General features: G+C 42.3%; 1 protein-coding gene across 2 annotated transcripts in view; it reads right to left on the bottom strand.

Annotated features, from left to right (window-relative positions):
- NFS1 (NFS1 cysteine desulfurase) overlaps positions 1 to 18,994 on the bottom strand; it is a 548,610-nt gene that overhangs the window by 329,785 nt on the left and 199,831 nt on the right. For both annotated transcript variants that reach the window (XM_085619037.1, XM_085619036.1), the window contains exon 5: positions 17,299 to 17,451. In XM_085619037.1, the coding sequence (XP_085475163.1) occupies positions 17,299 to 17,451 (153 nt within the window). The remainder of the gene's footprint in view (positions 1 to 17,298; positions 17,452 to 18,994) is intronic.

Genomic DNA, 18,994 nt, shown 5'->3' with positions numbered 1-18,994 from the left:
ATGTACATATTAAAAGGATCATGATATAGGTAAGGTGTACAGGTTGTGCTACTTAGGCATCTTGCTGGATGATAAATTGACCTGGGATCCCTTAATGAAATCACATACTCTGGGCCAGATGTATGACCATTGAATTTTGCGACTCACTAATTGCGACTAATTGCAAGTCGCAATTTGCGAGTCGCAAAATTCAATGTACAACAGTGTCTCAGACACGGTTTGCGATTCCCACTGGGGTCGCAATTTGCTTGCCTCATGAATATTAATGAGGATGTCACAATTTGCGACCCCATTGGGAATGGCTAGCACTCCAAGGGATGGTGGCCGGCTGGGGTCAGCAGACCACCATGTCTGGGACTGCTTGGTCAATAAAGCAGTTTTTTTATTTTTTGTTAGAAAATTCAGCCCGTTTTCTTTGAAGGAAAATGGGATGAATTTAAAATAGAAAAAAAAAAAACTTTCCAGTTTCATTTTTTAAGGGCAGGCAGTGGTCCCTGGGACCACTGCCTGCTCTTGAAAAATATTTTCACACCCATTCACAAAGGGGAAGGGGTCCCATGGGGACCCCTTCCCGTTTACGAATGGTTTACCACCTACTTGCAGTAGGTGGTAAACTGCGATTTTTGTGACCGTAATTGCGGTCGCAAAACCAGTCATACATGGCTTTTGCACTCGCTATGAGGAAGGGACGCCATATAAAGTCTGTATTACACCTCTACGATGCAAACTGTGTTCCCACGGTATCCTTTGGAGCAGAGAACTGGTATTACAAGTCTTCCCTTACTATACAAGCTTCAGAATTTTTTTTTAGAAAACTGTTACGAATCCCGCAGAACGAACCTACAGAAATAGTGCATGATGAGATAGGTGCAGGCTTTATTGCTGATTACATCCTATACTTTTATGAGTTTTTGATATGGGTCAAAAACTAGTTAGAAATCAACAGTTTGATTTTGAGAGATTGTCTGAATATGGATTATAGCCTGTACCTTGGTTAAGTTATATAAAAACGACACTGAGAAATTTGGGTAAACCACATCTTTATAATTCACCAGAGCTAATTTCTAAATCCGATACCGCATGGGTCAAGAGAGCATTTAAGGTATATACCCAAAAAGCTAGAACCTTAGACTCACAATACAAACATTGCTATACACATTATGTTATGGGTAAATCTATGAATAAAATCGAAACGTACACAACATTGGATATGCCGTGAATAGCTTGTGTTATAAAATAAGTATTAGTGAAGTCCTTAATTCCCCCACACAACGGAAAATTAGCAATTGGATTAAGATCTTTGATGATAATAAATCTCTATCACTATACGAAAAAGTTAGGGATAGATGGAAGAAAAGAGAAGATATGCAGATTCTTAAATCAACCTGGAATAGGCTTAACAAACTTAATACAGCCATTTTCAGAGGAGCAAACTTTAAACGCATGCAATATTATACGAAATGGTTGATATATAGAACGCCCTCTTTTCTTCATAAAATATACCCGCAAATAGAAGATAAATGCTTTCGTTGTACAGAGAAAGGAACCTGGACACATATCATCTGGGAATGCCCCAAAATCCAGAGTTTTTGGGAGGAGATCGAGAAATATCTTAAATTTATAATCGACCCGGGTATTCGATTTAACAAATCGACAGTGGTTTTGGGCTGCTCTCCCGATACCTCTGCGCATGAGGAAGGTTTGTTTGTTGCAGTTTCAATAGCAAGATCTCTAATTCTGCAAGCATAGAGAACAGAGAAGATACCAACTTTTAATGCATGGAGGGCAAAGCTGTCTAGAATACAAAAACTGGAAAAGAAATATGCATTAAGATCAGGAACTGTAAGAAAATATAAGAAATATTGGAGTATGTTTGAGACATAGAATAACATCTTGTAGGGGATATAAGAGGAGAGAATATATATTCAAGTATATGTTCGGTCACAGCACTCTGCACTTTAGATTATGTTGATTTTTTGCACTATTGCACTTTAAATTACTAGGTCCTTTTCCTGTATTATTGACGTATTGTGACTGCATTATTGAGTATTTTTTTTTTCCTTCTATATGAATATTTATCATAATGTAATACATTGAATTTTGGATTCAATTAATTTTCAGTTTTTTCTTCTCAATATTTTGAAATATGTATTGATATATGATATTATTGTATGTTGATTAAGTCTATGAACTCTCAATAAAAATATATTAAAAAAAACAAAAAACATTGGATATGCCGGTTGTGCATGGAAGGGTTTTAACATACTGTTGTCTGAATATGTTCCCTCAGTTACTAGCAGGATGGCATAAGCCATCAGACCCCCCCACCCCCATTTGCTCATGCGATGCGTCCTCTGCACTGGACACTTTATACATTGTTTTAATGTGTCTTAATTGGGCCGATCTGCGATATAACTAAGTCCGTCCCTTACTCGTGCCTTTGAATTTTCAGCAAGCAAGACCAGCTATTTTATATCTGCAATTTTTAGACAATATTAATGTATGTTGTTATTTATCCAGATTTTTTGCAAGGGTGTATTATGCTTATGTAGGACGTTATATTTTTATTGAATTTTATGTTACGGTCATGAATTTATTGATGTTTGTATTGCACTTTTATGTTTCCTTTTGCTAATCGAAATAAAGTAAACACTGACTGACATAGAAATGCGAACACTCTCTCCCCTCCTGCAATAAAATCTGATGTCCAGAAGGGACCTTAACCGTAGATCTTCGTAATCTAGGGCAGACACTTCAGGCAGAAGTATTCGTAAAACAATTTCAAAGGGCTTAAATAAAAAGAGCAGAACAATGGACCTGGGAAGCTCCATCCAATTAAAACATAAGTCGAGGTCTACTTTTTCATGATCAACATTTATTTGTTTTGGACGGTTGTTTACAATAACTGATATGCGTTGGTGCCCTGATTCTCTGGCAGCAAGTCACCCTGAGATAAAGAACACTTGGAGTTGGTTTTAAGACATCTTGGAGGTCCATAGTAATAAAGGATATAAAACCATATATAAAGAACTGTGTGCTGTGTGTCCAGGTCAAATCTGACCATCACCAACAGATTAAATTATTGCAACACTTACCTGCTCCTGGTCAACCATGTTCTGATATCTCTATGGATTTCATAGTAAATCTCAGACCTACCTAAGCTTAACACCACTGTTCGTTGTCTTAGACTGTTTCACCAAGTTAGCACATTTTGAACCTTTGATAAGATTGCTCACAGCCCCAAAACTAGCTACACATTTTGTGATCAATACCGTAAAGGTACATGGACTGCTGGAGGAGCTAATACTGGACAGAGGATCATAGTTCAAGCAAGGTTTTGGATATGCAAAAGTTGGGAACTGTAATTTTAGGTCTGATAGTCAACCTCATACACACAGGCACACTAGAGATGTAATCATTCTCCTGAACAGTACACGCAATACTTTATTATGGTACAACAAAATGGCTGGGCTTTCTGGGAACCATTAGATAAATTAGCCTATACCAACTCACTCCACAGTGTATTAGGTTGTTCACCATTATATTGCAATAATTGTTCCTTCTGAGTTTATGGGCAGCATCTATTTCCTCCTCTTACGTTTTCTCTGTTAACACAATACTACACCACTTACATTCCATTCATAGATCTGCAGTTTCACATTTGACAAAGGCCAGGCTAATCACAAGAAATAGTTTGACAGACATTGAAGACCTGTCCCGAAGTACAAACGGGAGACAAGGTTTGGCTATCTACCAACTAATTGAAGAGCCCTGATTCACAACTCAAATTCATGCCCAAGTTCCCTTTGTTATCACTCAGTTGGTGGGAGCCATTGCTCTCCACTTAGCGCTTCCTAATCATTGGAAAAAACATCCAGTAGTCCTTGTCTCCAGGGTCAAACCAGTTGTAGATAATATACAGGCTCCTCCTCCAGTCTGGGTTGATAGCATCCCTCAATAGGTTGTTTAAATCGTTTTGAGATTCTAGGATATACAGGGGATTTACAATTATTTATAGCCTGAAAGGGTCCCCAATACATGTGAATGTTCCTGGGAACCAGCTTGTTCTGTATATGTAACTCAATTAATTTGGGCGTCTCATGCTATTTTACCTACTAAGCCTTCTAGTAAGTCTATGAGGTGGCTGCTGTTGCAAGAGGATACGTCAGGATCACATATACAGGAAAACACGTTCTATATCTTAACCTGCACTGAGGCTTACGTAGACACTGCATTATTGGGTAGACCAGAGACTGTGAAGAAGGGCTATTGGCACCTAGAAGACTCCCATCACAGGAAGTGGTATTAGTCACGTCGGGGTTGTGACAGGCAGTGGGAGCACATGCACTTACCTCTGGGACTCTTGGTAGAGACAGAACTTGGTAGCAGGTATCGGGCAACTACTACGTGTTTGATTGGATTCCTGCTTTTCGTGCTGTCCATCACCAGCTTTGTGTTTTTTTCTGCCTTTCCCCTCATTACTGGTAAAGAAATCCTCTTATTTGGCACCCCTAGTTTTAAATAGCTAAATCTTTTGTTCTATTTGTGATAGCTTTCCTCAGTCTGGTTTCTTCAGTGTCCAACAGACATTTCCTGGTGCTCACTGGGATGCTCATTGCTGTCAGACCGGAGGCATCCCAAATGTTACTCAGCCTGTCAAGTGTTGCCTTTATTAGAACATATGGTTACACGATTTACTCTCCATTTTCAGACTCCAGGTGTAGCAAGTTTCTGTATTAGAAGCCCTAATGGCCCAAGTTTGCCTCTTATGAGACATAGGTCTCTTTTTTGTCCTTACTCCTATTTTCATCCAAACGAAATGCCCCCCGGTTGTTTGCTATCCCCAAGCCTTGGAAATGACTTTACAAGGAATGTGTAGGATAAACATCTGACTCCAGTGGGATTCCTCATACTAAATCTTGACAAACTATTACAGTTACTGCTTACAATAGAGAAGGGAGGAGGCAAGTGTCACTTCTGTACTACGCTCTATTAGAAGTGACCAAGGGTAATCATGAAGATCTCAATGGTCTAGAATTGTCTCAAGACCTGTGCAGAGCAAGAAGGGACAGTCAGGAAGTCAATGCTTCCTACACCCCTAAGGTGTCCAGGAATGTGCAGTTTAAACTGTCGCAATTTAATACATCACAAAAGACTCAACTCACCCCTTGCGGATTAGGTAAAATGTATTCACGTTCTGCAACAGATTGTCATAGGTGCAGTGATTGCTAAACAGATTTGCATTCACTTGCCGAGGCGCTGCCCAGTAATTACAGAATTCTGCTCACCTGTAACTGATGCACTGGAGGAGATAACAGAATGAGGGGACCTGTATTGGGCTGAAATGTGCCTATTAAGTGTGATGCCATATGCCAAAAGAAAGAAAGAAGTAAATGTAATTGAACTTGCCCTGATAAAAAGGACAGGGCTAGATGGGCAGGACTGGAAGCTGCAACACCACACACAAAATGGGGGCGCGGTAATGGAATCAGCGACTGCTTGAGTAGGGGATGCACTGATATTACATATTGAAGACAGCAAAGACAGAAGAAACAGCCCCTATTTGATCTGACTGCCAGGGCAGGATTAGACTTTAAACTTAAGTTGACAGAACTCAGCCAAAGATATGAGATATATCCTTAATTGTTTTTTCCCACCTGTTTTTTTTGCCGCTGCTGCCCCCGTGGCCCCTTCCTCTCCAGTTCTGCTGCACTTCCCTCCCCCTTCTCCTATATAATTGCAGCCGCTGTGCGGACGACTGAGCAGGACCTCTGACCTCCTGGCCAGAGACCCAGCTCCCCGCCCGTGCAGCTCCGCTGACTGAGCCTTCGCCGCTGGTGCCCCGTCCTCCTCTGAGACAGGTAGCGGTTCGAGGCTGCTGTCTGCCCTTGTTCCCTGCCTCCTCGAGCAGAGTAGTTGTTGTCCTAGCACAATATCCAAAATGACTGAGGCCGACATCAATGCTATAGTTAAGTCAAGTGTGCCTGCAGTACTTTCTACTGAACAATTTCTGACCGCTACTAATACTGACAAAGACATGCTTACGCTCAAGTAACTCATTAAACTATAATCATAGAGAAAGCATATTCGACCTCTTACAGATGATGCTGAATATCAAAAATTCCAAAATGCTTATGAAGAACTTTCTATTGCACATGATGGTGTCATACATCGAGGGGCAAGAATAGTGATCCTTGAAAGCCTGAGGCAGCAATTTATTAAACTGCCACACGAAGAACATTGCTGCAACTATTACAGCCCTCAGGGATCAAGTGTGGTTCCCACGTCTTGACAAACGAGTTGAAAGGAAGTTTAAAGTTGATCATCTATACAAAATGCATGTCTCCCAAAACGGCTCAGCACCCATTAAAAATGTCTGATCTACCTAAGCAAACTTGGGAGAGGATTGCTGTGGATTTCTTCAGACCTTTTAACAACGGAAAACATCTCATGGTAGTTGTCAATGAGTACTCACGTTTTCCTCTAGTGGAAGACTTATCAACCACACATGACAAAGACATCGAAAGGCTGGATGACATTTTCACAACATGGGGTGTTCCCTCCGTTCTCAAATAAGACAACGGTCCCCCCTTCACTACCAGAGAGTTCATAGACTTTCTTATTTGTTTGAACATCCAACATCAGATAAGTACACCTCTCTGGCCACATGCAAAGGGCGTTGTTGAACGATTTAGTACAATACAATACAATACAATTGATACTTGGATAGCGCACTACTCACCCGCAAGGGTCTCAAGGCGCTTGTACGAATACCGCTGTGGAATCCATCCTGGCTTTCCCTGTGAGGCGTCCACTCCTGGGCACCCCCAAGGTGGAGGCCAGGCATCCTTAGCGTTGTGGGGGCCGTTGTGGAGATTAAGCAAGCTATTGCCCAGAGTTGCAGAGTGGGACTCCATGATTGAAATGGCACCGAGGCGAGAATTATCAAGTCCGTGGAATTTTTTAGCCCAAGACCCGCCGAGGCGGGGAATTGAACCCTGGTCCCGGGCTAGACCTCTGCATCAGGGTCTGCCACTCTAATCATTGAGCCACACTTCTCCACCCACTCTAATCATTGAGCCACACTTCTCCACGATTAGGAGTACTTTGAAAAGGGTAGTTCAATGTGCTGCACTGGAAGGTCTCAAGCTCAAGTATGCTCTGCACCCAGGCCTTCGTGCCTACTGTTCCGCTACTTAATCCATGACCTGATAAAGTCCTGCCACCGTGCTGTTCGCGAGAGCTAAACTAAGATACTTCAATGGACCATCAGCTGGTCAATACACCCTGACGAGATTCGGATCACTGACCTCTCGCAATAGCAAAATGAAGGCCTACGCCGACGAGCACATGGTTTTCAAGCAAGACGACTGAGTTCTTGCTAAGCAAAAGCAGACATGCAAGACGGATACTCCATTTAATGGTGAACCGCTAAGAGTTGTGGCGAGCAAAGGACATATGGCAACTGCTCAATGATCTGTAAAATCCATAACCAGGGACTTTTCTCACTTTAAGCCTTTGTTTCGAAGTTTGTCAGCTCCAGACCTCGAAAGTAATTCAGGGCCCCTGCGTGCCCAAGTCAAGCATCCAACTCTTCTCTAGAGATACCAGATGAAGGCATCCCTCCTCTATCTCATACAACTAGATCTGGAAGGCTTTTTAAGACAAGATTATGCGGGAGTCCTTGCTGCTTGCTTGTTTGTTGGAGGTAGACTACACACCCCAGAAGGCATTGCGGCATCAGCCGCAAACAGACGCCATCACAGCCACGCCCAGAGGCGCAGAATAAATTGGCCAATGGGCTCCCACAGCGCGGGAGTCCTTGCTGCTTGCTTATTTGTTGGGGGCAGACCACACACCCCAGGAGGCATCGCGGCATCAGCCGCACACTGACGTCGCCACGCCCGCGCCAAGAGGCGCAATAAATGCACACATTGGCTATTCAAGCACAAACAGTTTAGCACCTTAAATATGAATGAAATAATTAGGGTGCGGAGAGAGGGGAAGGTGGGCGATTCGCCTAAAAATATCAAAGGGGATTGTGTGGTAATACATTTTCGCAGACCTGCTATGGTAAGGGCGCTGTTGAATCAGCAGGAAATCCCTACTGGAAGACATACCAAACTTTGGTCACTTCCACTGGGATATTTCTATAAACCATCCCTCAGATTTTTTGCGCCCAAAACATTTTCTCTGGTCAATCAGAACAGGTTTTCAGCACTAAATGACCTTGATGCCAAGGATTGACTGGTTCCAAATGTTGAGGACGAAGGTGACTTACTACTTGCGCGCTCCCCACGCACAACTCTGGTGCATCCTTTAATAGCCGCAGCAGGGGCCCCGACATATGATAGCCAGGTTATAAAAATACTAAGTTGGGATCTGGCTGGCTTACAATCAAAGATATTCTTAGATGACTGGCTCTAGATAATTAGGCAATAGGACATCCTAATGTTTCAGGAAACCCGGCCACCAAAACTATCTATCTTGAAGGGTTAGAGTGTTATAACATTCTTGCCTCACTAACCCAAAATGGGCCGACCCACTGGTGGCTTAGCAATGTGGGTGAATATCGCTGCAGGGGGCTGCACTAAGATTATACCTACCCATAATGGCAATTTCGAAGTTTTAAGATATAAAAGAGGTATAACCCTAGATTTGCAAAATTTGTAGAATAATGATTTTCATAGCAAACCCAATACTAATTTTATTAATCTTTTTGATTATATTACTGACCTAAGGAAATCGAAAGAGTTTGCTAATACAGCCGGTATCTGTCTGGAAGGCGATTTTACCATCAAATTAGCAGGCATGGATTCTCGTTTTAGTAACTCCAGTAGAGCTCCAATTTGTAATAGGGTTACAGAGATGCTGGAATATTTGATTACTCATAATCTGAGTAATGTTATTGATATTGCCTCCACTGCTAATAATGATATACTGCTCCAAACGTTTAGAGGAAGGGGCTGTGCCACTACAATTGATTATATTTTTATCTCTCCTATTTTATGGCAAAGTTGTTGCAAGTATGGTGACCATAATCCAATAAAAGTGGCTTCTAAATGGTCACCGAAGCCAGAGTACAAAATTGAGTGTGGTGCAAGGAATTTGGAATCTTCCACAGATAATCTCAGATTAGTGTGGCGAGAGTTTGACCCGGAGCAATTATTTAACAAAGTGGTAAGGGAAAACCTTGCACTGTTTGAGGTTTGTCTGACAGTGGCTGAACCCAATCCTGATGTGGTTATTGTATTTACTAATCTTTGTTTGACCAATAGGACTGAACTAATGAAACCTATTCGCCCCTTATCTTGCACTCCTAGATGGTTTAATCACAGATGCTCAGTAGTAAGCCAATAGTTACGTAGAGTCCTTGCGGTGAACCCAAGGTGTCCGTAGACAGTCCAAATGTTAAGGAAAAATATAAGTCGGTGATTTCACGAAGGAGGGAAGAGATATTGGTTTCTCAATGAGATTCGCTTGCCAATACAGCGTTCCTAAAGAATGGCAAACTTTTTAGGGCTCGTTCCAGGGTCGCACGCCAAACATACTTGCCTTGGAGCATCAATTAAAAAAGTTAAAAACACGTAACTTTGGAGTGCACTCCACGCAACCACGGTATGAATATAAAAACTTTTTTGGGCTGCCATAAAAGACATGCGGGCGGTGGGCCAAGTTCTTTCACAGATAAGTTACAATAAAACTAGTGACGCTTGGGAGGCATATTTTTCATAATAAGGAAACACCCCAGTTGCCAAACCCTAAGGAAGTTGTAATCTCTCTCCTTGACTTGGAGGAAGTTATAACCCAGATCATAGGCAATAAGGCCCTGGGACCTGATGGGGTGCCTATTGACCTCATTAAACAGAAACTTGACCTCTGGGCCCCTCTACTCCTCAATGTTTTAAATAATTTAGCCAGCTCCTCGCTACCAAGCACATGGTCGATGTCTGATATTATACGTCCCTCAGCCCAACGCTGTTCAACATCTACATGGCACCACTCGCCCACGTCGCCCGACTGCACAACCTCAACATCATCTCCTATGCCGATGACACCCAGCAGATCCTTTCTCTCACCAAGGACCCCCACACCGCCAAAGCCAACCTCCACGAAGGAATGAAGGCCGTCGCCGAATGGATGAGGAACAGCCGATTAAAGTTGAACTCTGACAAGACGGAGGTCCTCATCCTCGGGTCTACCTCCTCGGCCTGGGACGACTCCTGGTGGCCGACCGCACTGGGAAATGCTCCAACGCCCATCGACCACGCACGCAAACTAGGGGTCATCCTCGATTCCACCCTCTCCATGACTAAGCAGGTCAACGCCGTCTCTTCCGTCTGCTTCAACACCCTCCGCATGCTCCGCAAGATCTACAAGTGGATCCCCACCGAAACGAGAAGAACGGTCACCCAGGCCCTCGTCAGCAGCAGGTTGGACTCCGGAAACGCCCTCTACGCTGGAGCCTCGGCCAAACTCCTGAAACTGCTTCAACGCATCCAGAACGCCTCTGCGCGCCTGATCTTCGACATCCCTCGCCGCAGCCACATCACACCCCCTGAGAGACCTGCACTGGCTCCCCGTCAACAAGAGGATAACCTTCAAGCTCCTCACCCACGCACACAAGGCTCTCCACAACACCGGACCAGCGTACCTCAACAGACGACTCAGCTGCTACACCTCCACCCGCCAGCTCCGCTGCGCCGACCTCGCCCTCGCCACAGTCCCCCGCATCCGAATTAGCGACCTCCGGCGGCAGATCGTTCTCCCACCTCGCCGCCAAGACCTGGAACACTCTCCCCATCCACCTACGGCAGACTCAAGGCCTGCTGACCTACAGAAGACTCCTCAAGACCTGGCTCTTCGAGCAGTGGCAGCACTCCCCCCCCCCCCCCCCCCCAAGTGCCTTGAAAACCGCATGGGTATGTAGTGTGCTTTACAAATGCTATGATTGATTGAAAAAGGGTGACCGCTCTTAACAGAGTTGCTAAATGCTAATTTCCCTCAGACACAACGCTGAAAATACTGGGTAGGGTTCTATACAATAGGATAAAAAATTCGGCAGAGTAGAACTCTATTCTGCACCCCTGCCAACTGGGTTTTAGAAATAAGGTGGGTTCAATAGAACAGTGCCTTAATTTAACCCTAAAGATTGGGAAATATACAATCGCTCAGCAGTCACCTATATACCTGGCGTCTATGAATCGGACCTCTCCATTTGATTTTGTTAACCGTTCGCAGTTATGGTCCATACTGCTGAAAACTTGAATGGATGAGACATTGGTTAAATTGTTAGCTTATTTACATCGAAACATGAAAGCCAGGATCAGAATTAATAGAGAAAGGGAAGTTTCCAATGATATTGGCGTTTTTAGAGGGGTAAGGCAGGGGTGTGTTCTGGTCCCATTGCTTTTTATTTGGATATTAATAACTTACATAAGTTTTTAGTGATGCTTACTAATGATGTTCTAAGAATTAATGGATTTATACTCCCATCCTTATTATATGCTGATAATGCGTCCTAATGGGCCGCACCCACCAAAGCCCTGCGCCTTTCAGTACGAGGTTTTGTCGATTTTATGGCCTCTTTGAATTGGTTCACTAATTTAAAAACATCTTTATTAATGGCCTGTGGACCAAGGAAGCAAGCTTTGAATGTTCTCCATGTTGGCGATCAGAGTTTCCTGTGCACAAGCACCTCCTCTTACCAGAGTTTGGTTTTTGCTGCTAATATATCTGTGGCCAGACCACACTGCATATTGCAGGACCAAGTTTTCTAGGTCAGTTAACTCAGTACTTAGCTTGCCCCAACCTAGGAGGGGGAGAGGCGTATTTTGCCCATTTAAAAAAAAAAAAAAAACTCAGTGCACACCTATAACAACCTATGGTGCAGAGGCTTGGGGTATTGCCAAATGTCATAATATTCAGGAGAATAGGCTCCTTCGTAAGCTTTTGGGTGCTCCAATCTCTTCTCCTCAACCTGTGCGTCATTGCGAACTAAAGCTACATTATGTCGAAGATTATATCAGAGCACGCCCTGCTTTATTTTGGTTAACCATATGGAAAAATAAGGCAGCGTCTCTTACTGGAGATATCATAGTTGACGGTCTTAAATGCGAAAAAGGCTTGGAAATCCTGTGGCTAGCGGAGGTGAGATCCAGTCTACGCAGGATTAGGTATGGAAATGTTTGACAAATCCAACGATTTAGACACTGTAAATAAAATAAAAAAGAAGAGTAGTGGGCGGCCCTTTACAGGCATTATAATGAGGATAGATTGGCCAAGGAGTTCAGTAAATCTAGCATAGCTGTGTACCAGCATACTGAGAACGATCAACACCTGACCAGCTATCTGACTAAATCTATGGGTCATTGGGAGAGTGGTCTTCTGTTCCACCTAAGAGCTGGCACTGTCAAGTATCAAATATGCGTCCCCCGGGGCTTTCAAGCGAATCTTGATTTTATTCCTTGCCCATGTAACCGGCACTCGGGCCAAACCCTGCTACATTTTTTACTTATTTGTAAGTTCTATGAACAATATATTAAATCAATACTGCTCCCATTTTAAAGAAATTGATTATAGAGATGCCTACAACACCCTGCTCACACTGGGTGAGGATGAGATAATTCGCGTGGGTACCTTTTTGAAAACTGCAGTTGGAGCACGCACTTCAATGAACACTGTAATTCACACTTTATAGCTTGCACTTTACTAAAGAATCATGGGTTTGTTTTTAAGATTGTATATGTATTTATATATTGTATGTGTTCGCCTCTTTTATGGATTTGTTTTTATTCGAATAAAGATAACATTGATTGATTGACGAGATTATGCTATCTTTTTCCTAAATGGGGTTCAAGCAGAGTACATCAGCAAGTCTTTTTTATGTTTATTTTTATGATAGTTAGCAAAACTGGATGGGAACAATTAATAAAGTATTTATACAGTGTTTTAAAAATAATATTGTCATAGTAACAGGAACCTTTCTTTTTCACAAGTAGTTTCCAAGCATTTTTCTTTCAATACTTGTCCAGTGTGACACAGGTTCCATTATTAACAGTGCTATAGTTTTGTTCCAAGCAAAAGAGACATTTGATGGACGGAATGCAGAACAAATCAAAACATTCACTCAAGAGATCTGGGTTAAATACATTAACCTTTTGCTCACTATGCCACCCCAGTTTAGACCTGGCCATATGCAAATAAGTCTTGACCCTGTGCCTCATGGGGACAGTCCAGACCGAACTGCCAAGCCAGGTCCTCCCTGGACCGTAAACAAGCATCCTAGGACTGGTTTCGGGGTTTCACCCCTCATAAGCCAGGATAGCTTGAATCCAGTGGCACAGTGAGCCCGGGACCCACATCTTGGCATACCCAGCACACTTAGGGTGAGAAAGCAAAAGACACACAATTGCAAATGCAGGACAAATCAAAACATTCACCCTCAGTCAAGAGATTTGGGTTAAATCCATCATTCTTTTGTTCACCATCCCAACCCAGTTTAGACCTGGCCATATGCAAATCAGTCTTGATCCTGAGCAATTTGGGAACAGTCCAGACCGAACTGCCAAGCCAGGTCCTCCCTGCTTAGTGCAGCATGTCACACAACCAACACACTCCAAAGGCCACATCCTCAACCTTGTCTTCTCAACATCAACAATCCAATGCAAGCCACCCATATCCTTGGTTCCAAGCATTGTTTATAAACCAGCGGCATTCCTGAATAATGGCATTTGTGTACTGGTATCTGCTGTGTGAAGAGATTGTCAGAGAAGGAAGAATCCAGTAACATGGATGCAAATCATGGATGGCTACCTCCCTTATGAATGTACTTCATATATGGGCTCTGGGTGAGAGAGACTAAAGGAAAAGGTGCTCATGGGGAGAGATTAGCTGTGAGAGCTGCACTCTTGGAAAGGACCAGCAATAAGGGTATGTTTTATAAATGCTGGAAAATGTTTGTCTTTGGCATTTTTTTGATGCCCCTATACAAATGAACACTGATAACCACCCATTGTCCAGATTTGTGAAAACTCTGGAAAATACACACTGCAACTCACAAAAAAGACACTGACATCTGCAAACCATTTTATATAATGCAAATGACCCACAATGTGAATTGTAATTATTAAGATTTATTGGATGTCACACACAAATAGTTATGCTAACCTGAGATGATGCTCTAAGGTTTGCCTCATGTTTTACTGACATCAATAAAATCTTTATTTTTTTAAATCCTTGGGAAAGTAAGGATCTCTCTTGAGATTTAAGTTCTTGCAGGCAGTATTGTGAACAAGGGACACCACAGGTCAACAGCATTAGTTGTTACAATTAGTGCAAAGTAACCTCTGACTGCATTAAGTTCCCAAGACAAGGCCTCAAAATTGTATGAGTGACTGCCCACTCTTTACAGGAAATAAGACAACTCGGATAAAGCCAGCTGCTCCCTCAGATCTCATAAGGTTGGAAGGGCTAGAGCAAAGCATGACTTGACCATTTCAAATCAACAACCATAACAGTTATATTAGGCAGAGCTGACCAGTGAAATGGCCCATATTTCACTTCTGATACATGTGACTGGTGAGGGGAAACTAAGTGCTCAGCAGAAACTTGTGAAGAATGGCCAGACCCAAGTAAATCCTAATTTTTAATCTAAGGGCAATTCTAAATTGAGGCCTCAAACTCTGCAGCTAGTGTCTCTTGTCTTGAAAATTTGGAGGTCTTTCCTTTTCAACTACATTGTCCTACTGAGGTAAAGGGACATTACAGTCTTAATACCCCTAAATTTCAAGCCTTTGAGATTGAAAACAGCTTTGGTAATGGCTTTTTGTGTGGACAGCATCTCTACCAAAACAGTCCCTGCCCTAGTGTATTTCTTTTAGGGCCCTCCTGTTGGCAGTTGGAATATTGTACAAACCTCCACTGATATGGCAGCATTAGAGTCCAACAGCTCTATAAATATTGAAAATTACCTTCTCTGGTGTATTCCTCAGCATATTGAGGGCTACTCAAGACCCTCCAACGTGAAGCTATGCCCACATTGTCCAATATCTCTACTTTACTTTCCAGATGGACCAAGGCACAGGTTTTTAATTCCGCATCAGCCTGCACCAGATTCTCGACTTTCGACAGGCACTGGGCCATACCCCTAATTTCAACTAATTTAACAGCCAGTTCCTTTTATCTCGACTACGGAGCTCTTAATTAATATTAGCTTATGGTCAGTGCTCTCAATGGGGTATCTCAGGTTTTCATATGTGCATGGCTGCCCTACTCCATTCTCAGATGAGTGGTGCCCATATGTGACACGCACCCCCTATTTTGGTGTTATGTAGCACGGAAGGTTCTACAACAATCATGACCTGCTATGCATGTGGGGGAAAAAACTCTGGGCCTTATTCACAAAGTTATACTTACACTTTGGTGTAAGTTTACTATTCTTTGCTATTCACAAACTACAAGTGTAGTTGCCATGTAGTATCTTTACAACTGCAGAGACTGTCCTGTTTATTTTATGGAAGGAGTTCTCAGCAGTCGTAAAAATTCTACACGTAAAACCACACTCATGATTTTTAAATAGCAGCAAATTAGTAAACTTACACAAAATATGTAACTTAACCTTTGTGAATAAGTCCCTCTGTGTCCTCAGATTGGGTATAGATGCTGGGACATCAGAAAACAATATTCCCATGCCCTGATCAGAGTCAGCAGAGGCTTCTATTCCTGGCCCTGAAGTGGTAGCAAGATGTCTGACCAGGAGCGTAGCCAGGCCCACGTTTCTAGAAATCGTTTTAAATTATTTAGAATTGATTGATTTTGTTTGCATCTCCTCTGAGACACTTCACTACTTTAAGTGTAATAGTTCTCTACCTTCTATCCAGCCAGATGAGAGTGGACCGGAGCTTCCTTTGAAGTGCTCCTCATATGAATGTTGACACGTCCTTAACTTCGAAGTAAGGATCGCAAGATTGTCTTCACCTTACTCCCCTATCTTATCCAGACATGGATAAAGATAGTCAACCTAGTGTCGCTTTCGTTGCCCTCATTTTGTTGTGCCCTATGCCCCTGGTTACGTTGGAACTGCACTGCTCCTGCATTACTCGCACATTACTCGATACTGCGATTTGTCAGCATCACTCTGTCTTTCCTGGGATATCGCCACAAGCTTTGATGTAATTAATGCGCACTGAATTTTTCATCGTCATGTAGTTATCGACCCGGCTATACCCTGTCACTGGCAATCTATTCTCTTTCACCCCTTCCTCCGCCTGTTGCATGAGTGATGCTCTACCTATAAGCCTTGCTACTTATATTCTTCGCATATTACCCAATGCTGTACCTTGTCAACGCCACTCTGCCTTTCTTGGGACATTGCCGTAAGCCTAGATGTAATTAATGCACCCTGAATTTTCATTACCATGTTGTAATCAGTTAAAGTGTACCTAGCCGTTGGCAATTCATTTTCTCCCTCCCCCCCCTCCATTTTCGCTTCTCATCTTTTGCATGAGTATTATTCTGACTGTATGTTTTATTGGCCAATGCGCAAAAAAAACAACAACAAAAAAGTTAATAAAAATGATTTAAACAAAAGATAGTCAACCTAGTGGACCTTGTATCAGAGGAGAATCTAAGAGGGGTTAGCCTGACAGTGGGGAACTGTGTCAGTTAAGTCAGGCCTAAGAGGGTCTGAATAACGCTCTCAAAACAAGCGCCAGGTCTAAACATAGTGAGAATCTGGTGACTATATCAACAGAGGTCCTTTGAGGTGCAGAAAGGCCAAGTCAATAAAGCAAGCAAGGTGTCCAAGTTTCCAAAGTACCCAACTATGGCTCACCTGATGGCCACCGCCAAATATGTAGTTCCCCAGTAGACCACTCAGAAATGCCTGCTCTTCCTACATTGAAGCAGGTATTTCTGTTATACAAGGAGGAGTCATGCTCTAGAGTAAATATAAATAATTAGTTATGAGGGGGCAAGATTCAAAGAAAAACAATTACACAAGATTGTTGAGTAGTCTACTGTGGAACTAATATTAAAACTTTTGAAAACTTTTTCTTTGGTTAAAAGGTCAATGGAGACTTGAAATAGGTAGTGTTAAAGATGAAGTGACCATTTAATAGAGCATGAAAGTCTGGTCATTAAACATTTCTAAATTGTGTAACTTTCTGAAACATTGATTTGAAAAGGACTGATTTTTGTACACCCTGGATTCTAGTTTTCTGTAGAAATTACACATGATTAAAAATACTTTTTAGAACTATTATTAACACTTATATTGATTCAAAAAATGGAACTTACATTAAGATCAAGGAGCCCATTGTTCTTGACTGGCAGGTATGTAATGTTAAAGCCCTCCGCTTGAAGGGAACGGCAGGAGTCCAGCACACACTTGTGTTCAGTCTGTGTCGTAATTATATGCTTCTTCCGTGATTTATAAAATCTTGCAACACCCTAGTATGAAAGAAAAGGAGAAACCAATAATGGATTTACATCACTTGCTTTGGAAAACTGTATTTCCCCGCCTTCAGAATTTGCTAGCCATCTAACATGCAAGAAGGAATTACACTTCTCTACTCAATTACATCAATGGACTTGTAAATGAATGGATTATCAATATTTTGAACCATCCTCTATCCCAACCATGAAGAGGGAACTCCAAAGGAAAAAGATTCTAAAGTGAAAAGCGTCATCATGCCCTTCTACCCAATCATTGTCTCACTGAAAACCTTAATCTGACTCCCACAAGATAAACTACTTAACCCATTTCCAGTTAACCAGTTGGATGTGTGCTGCCATTTGCCTAAAAAGGGATTCTGCCAAATGGATAGCACGATTGACGAGACCCTAAATGCAGTGGATCCCACATACATGAAGGTGGGCATGTATATAACACATAAGAGGTCTCCTGTGGAGTGTCTGTGACCTCCATTGCTGCCGATCATTTTTTGCAAGAATCTATTTGGAGTATATTCTACGCTATTCGGAGATCGAAAGAAAGCTTTGAGCGAGTGCTTAAGGGAAAAACATATTACCCACTGCCAAAAAACAAAAAAGATATCTACATCCCTTACATAAGCTGAAAGGTAACCCAAAATTATTTTGGAAGAAAAGGCAAGCACCCGAATAACTCCTACATAAAATCCACTGCATCAACACTACTAAACAAGTACAGAAAGAAAATAATAAAGTAAGGGTTCAGTCTCTTCTGGTGTCACCAAACTCGTTTTGTATGTGGTATCCTGGTTGCAGGTTAGCTAGTATGGATACTAATGCCACAAAACCAAGAGGGGTGGGGTCCATGCCTCCACAATGGCCATGATGGCTATCATGATGGTGAACTATGGGAAACTCTGGACAGTAATTGGTTGCTAGGGATTCAAGACGCTTTCAGGGTATACTTGAACATGCAGGATTATAGGATCCTTTTGATTTTCTTCCTGAACGGAAAAGGGTTTCTACTGGCAAGAAGAACGTGTATAAACAACAAAAGGGAACACTAGGCTCTTTATCATGGCCTATGAAGAATACAAGACTGGTGCTGAAGCAAGCAGAAACTTCACACTGCACTGCAGTCCATAGCATTGCCACAAATAAAAAAGAAAATGTTAATTTCGTGTGAGAATAGCTGCCCAGAACAAACCTATTCAGAGCCGTATCATCCCCTACAAATCTAGTGTTGGGGACAGTTTTATGGGCTTCAACCGTAGCCGGTACAAATCATGATGTTACAGCTTCAAACACCACAACGACCTCACATTATAGATGCCATCATCTGATATTTTTTCTAACATCATGTTTGGAAGCACAGGAGCCATCAGGACCAATGGAAGGTAATTGTGACGGATCTGTAAACAGAGTTCTTTTAGCAATAGGAGCAATAGTGAGACTTTGGCTAGAAGTTTATCATATCATGTACAATGATTCCCAAAAGAAGCTAATTGATGGATTTATTTGGTCTTTTCGAGGTGGAACATGGACAAAAGTCAAATTTATG

Source organism: Triturus cristatus, chromosome 7, assembly GCF_964204655.1.
Source record: "Triturus cristatus chromosome 7, aTriCri1.1, whole genome shotgun sequence".
Classification (NCBI taxonomy): Eukaryota; Metazoa; Chordata; class Amphibia; order Caudata; family Salamandridae; genus Triturus; species Triturus cristatus.
This window is presented reverse-complemented; position numbering and strand designations above follow the sequence as displayed.